Source organism: Neopelma chrysocephalum, unplaced genomic scaffold (genome assembly GCF_003984885.1).
Source record: "Neopelma chrysocephalum unplaced genomic scaffold, ASM398488v2 Primary Assembly neopelma1_77, whole genome shotgun sequence".
Lineage (NCBI taxonomy): Eukaryota > Metazoa > Chordata > Aves > Passeriformes > Pipridae > Neopelma > Neopelma chrysocephalum.
This window is the reverse complement of record NW_020897738.1, coordinates 1,982,407-1,992,365: the sequence shown is the minus strand read 5'-3', so window position 1 is coordinate 1,992,365 and position 9,959 is coordinate 1,982,407. Positions and strand designations below refer to the sequence as shown.

General features: G+C 50.4%; 1 protein-coding gene across 1 annotated transcript in view; it reads right to left on the bottom strand.

The window, feature by feature from the left end:
• CORO1C (coronin 1C) overlaps positions 1–9,959 on the bottom strand; it is a 43,280-nt gene continuing 33,321 nt past the window's right edge. The window contains exons 4-11 of the mRNA XM_027689279.1: positions 8,517–8,646; positions 7,559–7,740; positions 6,854–6,973; positions 5,865–5,969; positions 4,833–4,978; positions 4,147–4,204; positions 3,818–4,063; positions 1–2,591 (exon numbers count right to left, since the gene is read on the bottom strand). Of these exons, the coding sequence (XP_027545080.1) occupies positions 2,472–2,591; positions 3,818–4,063; positions 4,147–4,204; positions 4,833–4,978; positions 5,865–5,969; positions 6,854–6,973; positions 7,559–7,740; positions 8,517–8,646 (1,107 nt within the window). The 3' untranslated portion in view covers positions 1–2,471. The remainder of the gene's footprint in view (positions 2,592–3,817; positions 4,064–4,146; positions 4,205–4,832; positions 4,979–5,864; positions 5,970–6,853; positions 6,974–7,558; positions 7,741–8,516; positions 8,647–9,959) is intronic.

The following is a 9,959-nucleotide window of genomic DNA, read 5'->3' as shown; positions in this document are numbered from 1 at the left end:
CAGTTTATAATCAATGACTTTTATCTTTTGAAAATGGAAGCAATATTTGGACAGATACTCCGGCGCTCTATAAGAGCGCGTCTCTCCGGACTGGGCTGGTTCTCTCCCGGGATATCACGGCTACAAAAAGCTTCAGGCACTGACTCCGGTTGAGCCTGGCGAGGCATCAGTTCATTTAAATAAAATACAGACTAAGAACTAAAATCCAGGGCGGCCTCTGGGACCGTCTCCCACACCCCCACCTCTGGGCATCTCAATCCAGCGGCTCCCAAAACTGATTTCCTTCCGACTTTAGGAACAAACCCGAGGTCCCCAAGCACACAACCCCGAAGTCACACGTACAAATCAACACAGAAATCACCACTTTGGGGGTAACGACCTTCGGGTTTGGTTTCCAAAAGAAAAATTCATAAAAATACACATCTCAGGCATTTACTGCAATACAGAAACGTCACCAAACAGCCAAAGAATCCGGAGCAGCCGGATTGTGGATCCACGGGCACAGGGCAGGGGATGCCACTTGTCCCTAAAACACAGAAATCCCATTTTTCTGAAGCTTTCATGCTCTGCCATCCTCCCACATCCTCCATCTCCTCCTTCCCGTCCTTGTGCCTCTCCAGCTACGTGACCCGGCCGTTCCCACGGCGCGGTCCCACCTCCACACACACACATCCCTCCACAACAGGGAATCCTTAACCTGGAAGTTCTGGACATGCAAACACTGGGAAAAATGGAAAAATCGGAGAATTCCTAGCTAAACTAATGGAAAAAAAAAATCAATCACTTCAGCCTGGCCGAAGGGACACGTGTCCCGCCGGGATGCTCCGGGCAGGGGATGCGGGGCAGAGGCTCCCACGCACACGTCACACACACACGGAGCTGCCACAGGCACAGAGTCCAGCTGGGAGAGGGATCCAGAGCTCCTGGACACCTAGTGGTCTTTGCCCACCTTTAGATTTCAGATGGGCTGTCACCACTCCCTGGTTGTACCAGGACAGGCGACACTGATCCAGCCTGGCACAGCTTGCCGGGCAGTCCTGGATCCCATTCCCAGCACAAGGACATGGCCTGGGAGCAGGGAGCCAGCCTGCCCCATCCCTGACAGCCCCCTCACAGGGGAGACCCCACCAGAGCAGAGCTTTGCTGAGTCGAGGCATCCCTGGGATTCCAGGAGGAGCTCGCCAGCCCAGAGCGCTCACGGGGCCTCTCCCCAAAGGAACGTGTGAGAAACCAGTTCTCCAAACTGGGATAAAACCACCCTCCCCAGTCCCTTCCACTCAGAAGGGGTGCAGGGAGGCTAGGGTTGGAAGTCACTCATCTGGTTCGGGAACAAATCCTTTCCTGCAAAGCTTTCCAGCAATGTAGGGTGGGAGGCAGGAATGATGGAGAGGAGAAAGCAAATTATAAAAAAATAACAACAGAGGCATTTTGTTTGGGGAGAATCATCACGGAAAAGTCACCTTCCTGCTGCTAACACTGCCTTGGAAGCAGAGAAAATTCCAAATGTCAGCACCGGTGTGAGAGGCTGACTGGGATTCCAAAAGCTCCTTAAAATCCATGAGTTGAGGAGTATGGGAGGCAGGAACAAGGATTTACAGCAACCACAGAGCTGAGATGGGCACCACAGAATTCCACCACCTGCTGGAATCCCACAGCTCACCTGAAACTCCTTCCTTGAAAAAAACATTCCTGCGTGGAAGTAACTTCTGCCTCCAAATTGAAATAAATCAGCAAGTAGAACACATGAGTTTGGTCATGGAAATCAAACCTTGGGATTATTTTAAAATGGGAATATGGTGCTGGTTTAAAAGTTCTGTAGGACAAAAGAAAAAGGATTTTGTGGGATGAATCCCTTCTTTCAGAACTATATATTTATATTTTTCTGTCAGACAACAGGGCTGGGAGCAGGAAAGGCAGCTCATCCCATCTCCAAGGGGTCTCAGCAGGGAAGGGAACCCACCTGATTGTTCCAAATTGAGGATTTATATAAAATAGCTTCAGCTTTGTTCTCTGCACAGTGTAAACACCCACCACACACCCCCTGTCCCTTGGAATGGAAACACAAATACTGCAAAGTGGCAAATAAGAAAAATAAAAAGCGATTTTTTTCTATTTTTTGGCAACTTTAAAAAAAATGGTTAAGAACAATGTGGCATTGGTCCCTAAATCTAGAAAAAGGTATTTGGGCACGACATCGAAAGTCAGAATGGATTTGTTTTTCAAGGATTCATCATAACATCTGGAAAAAAAAAACCTGTAAAAGTAGCACTTGTTGTTTTTGACTTGGTTTGACACAGTCACAGAAATTCATCAGAACATCAGGAAATGAAAAAATCTTTCACTAAAAAGCTTGGCTTGGAATCATCAGCTCTCGTTGACGTGGGTTTAGGAGAACAGGAAAGCTCGGGCTGGAATGCTGCAGGCTGCTGCTGGCTGCACTGGGAGCTGGGATGTGCCTGGGCCGGGGCCCCTCAGTCCCCGATCTTTGCCATCTGCTGCTCCAGCTTGGAGATGCGCTCGTCCTGGGAGGAGATCATGTCCTTGATGGATTTCAGCTCTTTCAAAATCTCCTCCAATTTGGCTTCATTTTGCTGCAAGGCAAGACAGGACATGTGTGAGGAGAGCCCTGCAGTTTTCCAAGGAAAGGGCTCCTCCCAGTGGGATTCTCTGAGGCATGAGGGTGTGATGCCCGCTCTGGAGCAGCTGGGATGCTCAGGGCAGGGACTGGCATTTCCAGCAGCACCAGTGAACACATCCAAGACATACTGGACCAGTACCTCCTCTTTAATAGGCAGTCTGAGGAATGTCTGGACTTGATGGTCTTAGAGGGCTTTTCCAGCCTCAGTGATTCCATGATTCTGTGATTTAAGGACCTACGGACTGACAGCTGTCACTCCCAACACCTCTGTGTGTTACTACGCCTCATCCCTGGAAGTGTCCAAGGCCAGGTTGGATGGGGCTTGGAGCAACCTGGTCTATTGGAAGGTGTCCCTGTCTGTGGCAGGGGGTGGAACTGGATGAACTTTAAGGTCCCTTCCAACCCAAATCTGTCTGGGATTCCATGTGTTAGCTACAGCCTCCAGTTCCAGACCTGTACAACCTTCTCTGGATCTGCAGAGCCAGAGGTTCACTGTCCATGTTTTACACAAAAAGAGGAGCACAGGAGCTCTCCCAGGCTGGAACAACAAGCCAAGTTTTCCCTTGTGTCCCAAAGGACATGGTTTGAGGACGTGGCTTAGTGGGGAACATGGTGGTGGTACTGGGTTATGGTTGGAATTGATGATCTTAAAGGTCTTTTCCAACCCTGACTATTCTATGATTTAGAAACCTCAGAATCATAGAATCAGGGAATATCCTGAGTTAGAAGGGATCCACAGGGACCATTCAGTCCAAATCCTGGCCCTGTCCAGGACACCCCAACAATCCCACCCGGTCCCTGAGAGCGTTGTCCAAACACTCCTGGAGCTCTGTCAGCCTTGGGGCCGTGACCATTCCCTGGGGAGCCTGTTCAGTGCCCCACCACCCTCTGGGGGAAGAACCTTTTCCTGAGATCCAACCTAAACCTCCCCTGACACAGCTCCAGCCGTTCCCTCGGGTCCTGTCACTGCTCATAGAGAGCAGACACTGGCGCTGCTCCTTGGAAGGAAGCTTTGGACACATTGCCTGGAACACCATAACCAAGCACCACCTCAACTCCAGGTCACCCAAATCCTTGAATCACACGTTCTTGAGCTTCGTTACACCTATTCCCGAAGAAGCAGCACCCCGATATTCCCACCCCAGGCCACCACCTCCAAAGCTCGTGGAGTTCACTCACGGGGTTTGAGGCATCCGCTGCTTTCTTTGGAGCGTTGATGAGATCACTCTTCTTGTTGGCTGCAGGTTTGTTGTCCAGTATGTTCTTCTTGACCACCTTGAGGTCCCTGTTCTTGCCTGGAATGTACCCGTGCTTCAAAGAGATGAGCAGGGGGTCGGCGTTCTTCCCCTCGAACCACTCCTCTGCCTCCAGAGCCGCTTCTGGGCCGGCCGTGTCCGGGTACAGGTCGTCCTGGAAGAGGTCCGACTGCAAGCCAGAAGAGATGGATTGGTCAGGGGCTCTGGGAGGCACGAGCTGGCTCCAAACCTCGTGCCCAGGGCAGTGCTCACCTTGCGGGGAACCGTCATGATGATGGGCTCACACTTCCTCTCGTGGAGCTTGAAGAACCTGCCAGGGGAAGGGAAAGGTGGGACTCAGAGTGAGGACTAAGGAGAAGGTCCACACACACAGAGCAGTGGAGCAGGGGACAGAGGAGATGGGAAAGGAGCAACCCCATGGAATCACGGAATTACTGAGGTTGGAAATGCCCTCTAAGATCATCAAGACCAACCATTCCCCCAGCACGACCAAGGCCCAACTAACCCATGTCCCCAAGTGCCACATCTACATGGCTTTTAAATCCCTCCAGGGATAGGGACTCCAACACTGCCCTGGGCAGCCTGTTCCAATGTCTTGACCATGCTTTCCACGAAGAAATTTTCCCTAAAACCTCCCCTGGCACAACTTGAGGCTGTTTCCTCTCATCCCATCACTTGTTGCCTGGGACAAGAGCCTGAGCATGTTCCCTCCCAGCAGAGACATATTCCCTCCCAGCAAAGACATGTTCCCTACCAGAGCCACTGCAGTGACAGACCTGCTCTCCTGAGATGTTTCCTGCCTTTCCCATGTTTTCTGAGCCACAGTTGCCCTCTGCTCACTGCTCTGCTGCTTTCACCACTCCTGATGTTCCCAACCACAGCTTCCAGCCCGCTCGCTGTGCAGGGGCTGATCCCAGCTTTGGGGTCCCTCTCCTTACCTGGCAATCTCACACTTGTTGACATCGAGGCCCCTCTTTGGCATGAACCCCATCCCCCTCTGCGGCTCTTTGCTGCTGAAGGTGTTGAGGTAGTGAACGTACGGGGACTCATCTGTGATCTCGAAGTAGCGGATGCTGCTGTCACCCTGCAGGGATGAGAAGAGACCCTGCAGAGCCTGGGGCAACCATCAGCCTCATCCACAGCCTTTCCTCCCAGGAATGCTGCCACACACAGCTTAAAGCTGGGGTTTTTTAAGCTTAAACTTTAAAGCAGCTCCCTGCTGTAACAGTTCCTCAAAGTCCTGCTCAAAACACTCTGGTAAAGAGACCTGAGCTGGTGCCTCCAGGCTGGGAGTGTCCCCTTCCACATCATCTCTTGTGGAAAAGCTGAACTTCCTGCCACAGTCAGGCAGAAAGGCTATAAACCAGTTTATCCTTAATTCCAGACACTAGGATCTCTGAAACAGCAGGAGAAATAGCAGATGTAAACCAAATATTCCTCATTAGCTGTTAGAGAGACGGGATTCCTGAACGTACTTGTACTTTCATTTATTCATTGTGTCTTTGGCTCTCGTTTGTAGGAAGTCCATCACAAGTGGGAACTTTAGAGCACAAATTGGTTTTAGAAAGGAGCACCTGACTCCAGTTTTCTATTATTTAACCCCCAAAAATTACAAGGAGTGTTGCCATATGCTCCATCATCCTCGGGTACAAGGAGGGGAACATCTAAAATGTAACTTCCTCCCACACCAACGTAAAATCATCTGGGTCAACAACAACAAGAGAAGTTTTGGTAATGGTGTGGGACTTGTTGTATTAAAGGCAGCTTCACCTAAGTGAATCCATGTCAAAGAAACATCCAGTACACTCCAGACCTTCTCAGGCCCTGCATAGTGGGGGTCAAACCCATTCCAGAGCAGCCCGGTCCCTCTGCAGAGCTGATTTTTTTGTTTTACCTCCCCCAGCTGAGACACTTGGGGAACATTTCAGAGACAACATTCCCTCCACAGAGATTCTCAAGCCTCTTCTTACCTTCCCACACAGGTAAATGATGTTGGTGTCTGGGTCATAGAACGGCAGCAGGACTCCATTGCTGGTGTCCATCTCGTGAAGAGCAATTGGCTCCTCCATGTTTTTCTGGAAATAAAGAATGCCAGGGATGTTAATGAAGGCTGGAAAAGCTCCTGTTACCACAGGATCTAAATTATTAACAGCCCTGTAGCCAGTGAGCTCCCAGCGGTGTCTGCACCACCCGGAAGGATCCGTGTGTTACAACAAGTGCTGGGAATGTTCCCAAGCTGATTCATTCCCCCAAGGGCGTTTCAATCACAAAATTCAGTAAAAACAGAAACCAAGAAAATCCACCAAGTCAAGGGAAATATGTGACATAGCCATGACAGTGCCTTGTGTCAGTGTGATGGGATGGGTGATGGATGAGGGGACAGAGGCTCCTTCCCTGGAGATATTCAAAAGCCACCTGGACACAATCCAGGTGGTCCCTTCCAACCTGAGCCCCTCTGGGATTGTTGTTGTCCTGCTCTGCACATACAACGTACAGAGTGAAGTGACCTTCCCACAGCCCCTCTGCTCCCTGTGCATCTTCCCAGGCTCTTCCAACCTGCAGCTCCCTGATCATCACTGCTCTTGGAGAGACCCAAGAGAACTCAGTTCCTTCACTGAGTGTCCTTCCAGCCCAAATCATGGAATACCTTCTGGCATGGGAGCAGGCAGTATATGGAAGAGGGAATAACCTCAAGTATATAAACTAGGAATTTTGGAAGATGCACTGGCACAGGTTGCCCAGAGAAGCTGTGGCTGCCCCATCTCTGGAAGTGTCCAAGGTCAGGTTGGACGGGGCTTGGGGCAGCCTGGGATAGTGGAAGGTGTCCCTGCCCAGGGGTTTGCAACAGGATGAGCTTTAAGGTCCCTTCCAACCCAAACCATTCCATGACTCCATGACTGCAGGGCTGGGTTAGTAACTCAACAGAGGGGACCAGGGCAGGAAGGGGACAGGGACATACCGGGTTCCACAGGGCCAGTTGCCGCTCGCTCATGCGGCTGAAGCCGGTGGTGAAGATGTTTCCATCAGCCAGGAAAATGGCTCTCATGGGCCGGGCTCCCTCGTGGGTTTTCTCTTTCTCCTGGAAGAGAGGAGCAGGTCAGTCTCCAGCAATGGACAGGAAAACCCACGGCGTGGTGAATCCTGTCCCAGCTTCATGGAACCGCCGCAGGACACACGGCTGCTCCTCGCAGGATGTGATCCAAGGAGCAATATCCAACTATTTTTCCCTGATGCTTGAGGGAAGAAACCAATTGCTAAGCCACAGAAGAAGTGGACATTCCTGGCTCTTCCCAGCTTTGCCCATCAGCCTCTTGCAAAGAGGTTTTCCTTCAACCTTGCAAGCTACAACACACACAGGCTGCTAAACCTCTGCTTCCCAGGCACAGTTCTGGAACTGTAATTATACAAAAGGATTAGATGTGGAATTACACTCCTGCAGGTTTTAAAACTGAGCCTTAAAATCCTAGTTCAAACACTAATCCCAATAAACCCAGACAAATCCTTCAACTCCTGCTATTCTTTCTGTAATTTTTGCCTCACTTTGAAAACCACAACTGCACATGATGTGAAAATACTGAGCGAGAAGGTTCTTTCTCCCCGTTTTCTTCCTAATTCTCTGCTGGAGTGAAATCCAACTGTTTCTTTAATTATTAAGTGAACTTACAGCAACAATTTCTTGTTTCCTGGGGTCAATAACTCGGACTTTCTTGTCTTTGGAGGCTGTACAGATGAGGCTGCCGTTGCGGTTCCAGCTCACGTTGTAAATCATGTCCACGTGCATGTCATCCAAGTTGATGAGGGCTTCTCCTGTCCCCACATTCCAGATGATGATGGCATTGTCACAGCCTAAAACGGAAAATAACAGCTACAGTCAGAGCACTGGTGAAAAAAATCACACCAGGAAAAAAGCCAGACGTGGGGAACAAGGGATAAACCTGCTGCAGCTCCAAAGGTTTTTGGGGAAACCAAACTGGGAGCTGAGAAGGGATTTTTATCAACAGGAAAGACTCAGCTTATCCAACAGTCCAGCTGAAAGGACTGGCTGCTTTCCTTGGGATCCGACCTACAGGTCAGGCTATGGAAGTCTCAGACTATGCTGATGGCTAATGAATTATCCAATTCATTTCCATAATGATGTGACTGACTTTCAGTGGTGAAAAGAATCTCATTCCATGGACTGTACCAGCCAAGGAGACAATTTGGAAAATGCTGACAATGAAAGCTTGTGGGAGGAACAGCAGGACTCTGGGATACCTTGCAGGGATGAAGGGAAACAGAAACACTCAGCCCATTTACAAGAGTGTATGAAAACAGGGATATGAGAAATGCAGATGTAAATAGTTGCAAATAGTTGCAAATCAAATAAAGTCTGGAACAGCTTTAATGCTCTATTTCATTCTTCCAGACAATTCCCTGGTGCTTGTCCCTGTAAAGTGAAGATAAAATAGGCTGAGATAAGGAGAGGGCTGCCAGCCACGTGTCCCAGTGTTCCCAGGCACTGCTGGGAGTCTTGTGATTCATAGGGATCTAAGCAGCTGGGAGAGGAAAAAAGGGAAAGGAGTCAACACCTCTGCTCCAAAATTCCTGGAGGGAGATGCCCGTGGCCCCTCCCAAGGCTGTACCTGCGCTGAGCAGCACATTCCGGGCCGTCGGATGCCAGGCCACAATTCCGACTCTCTTGGAATGGCCTTCCAACACCACCACTGGCTCTGTCAGGGACAGGGTGAGCCCGTTCTCAGGAATCTGCCACACCTGGGAAGGGAAAGGAAAGGAAAGCTGGTTAGCCCAGGCCATTCCCACTGAAGAGTGTGTGGCTCGTCTGCTTCCTGCATCCCGCAACCGGCGGCCGAGCTGTCACTTCTCCATATAAACAGGAAGAGGGAATCGTTCCCAATAAACCCTTGCTGATCCATGTGTAACATCCTTCCTCAGTCATGTGCCAGCACCAAACCACCAGCTCCTGATGCTGCAACTCCCTGTTATCACCATGTCCAGAGACTTGTTCAGCTCCAATCCTGCTGAGGAGGAGTCGGAAAAACCTGCCTTGGAGCTCCAATTCCATGTGAATGAGCTGCTGTCTTTCCAAACTGTGCTTGTCCCTTGGAGGGATGATACTGCAGCTCTACCAGTGCCTACTTTTTAATCCTCTAGAAATACCAGCAATTTGTTTTCCTGTTAGATCCAGGCTCCTTCCAGATCCCATTTAATCAGGGAAGCGTGGGCTGGTCCTGGCAGAGGTCAGAGCAGCCCAAACCAGCATTGCAGCGGCTGCCTGTTCACTTCTGCCCTGGTTACACAACCCTTCTGCTGCAAACATCCTCAGGGAAGGGCCATCGGGAGGAGGAACAGCCCCCTAAGGATGCCAGAGCACTGGAATTCCAGCTGTGGAGCCCAAAGTAGGCAACACCAAAGGTTTATTCATGAAGGGAGGCGGGTTCTGTATCTGGCAGGGATGGGACAACAAACCCATCACCCCAGGCAGGATCAGCCCAACCAAAACTATTCCTGCAATTCAGCCCTGGACAATCATCTTGGAATTGAAGTTGACCTCTGTGTGATGCATTAACAAATTCAATGGAATTAGACGCCCCTCAGTCAGCAGTTGGAACTGCTGGAGGCAGGTGGCAGCATTGGAGCACATTTGCTCTGCTTCCCATTGTTTGCTTTTCCTGGAGTTGGAGAACAGGGCTCGCCAGACGCTGCCCACGGTGCCCAACAAGCTGTGGGAGCCGGGAGATGCGAGGGAGTGGATTTAGGAAGCAAGGCAGACGCACAGGCATGAGGGTGACATGGATTTTTGTGCTAATCCCAGTTTTTCCCCTTCTCCCAGGGATGGCTGTGCTGCAATAAAACCCAGCGAGATGCAGATCCTCAGTGGGTCCCAGCTCACCTCTAAATAACCCAAAAATGATTTAGCTTTTCATGGACACAGCACTTGGTGCTGTCCCTCCCAGCACCCTCAGAGTCCCAGGAGGAATGACCATGATGGGAACACCACCTCAGGAGAGGATTCCAATAGGAACCCCACCTCAGGAAAGGATTCCAATAGGAACCCCACCTCAGGA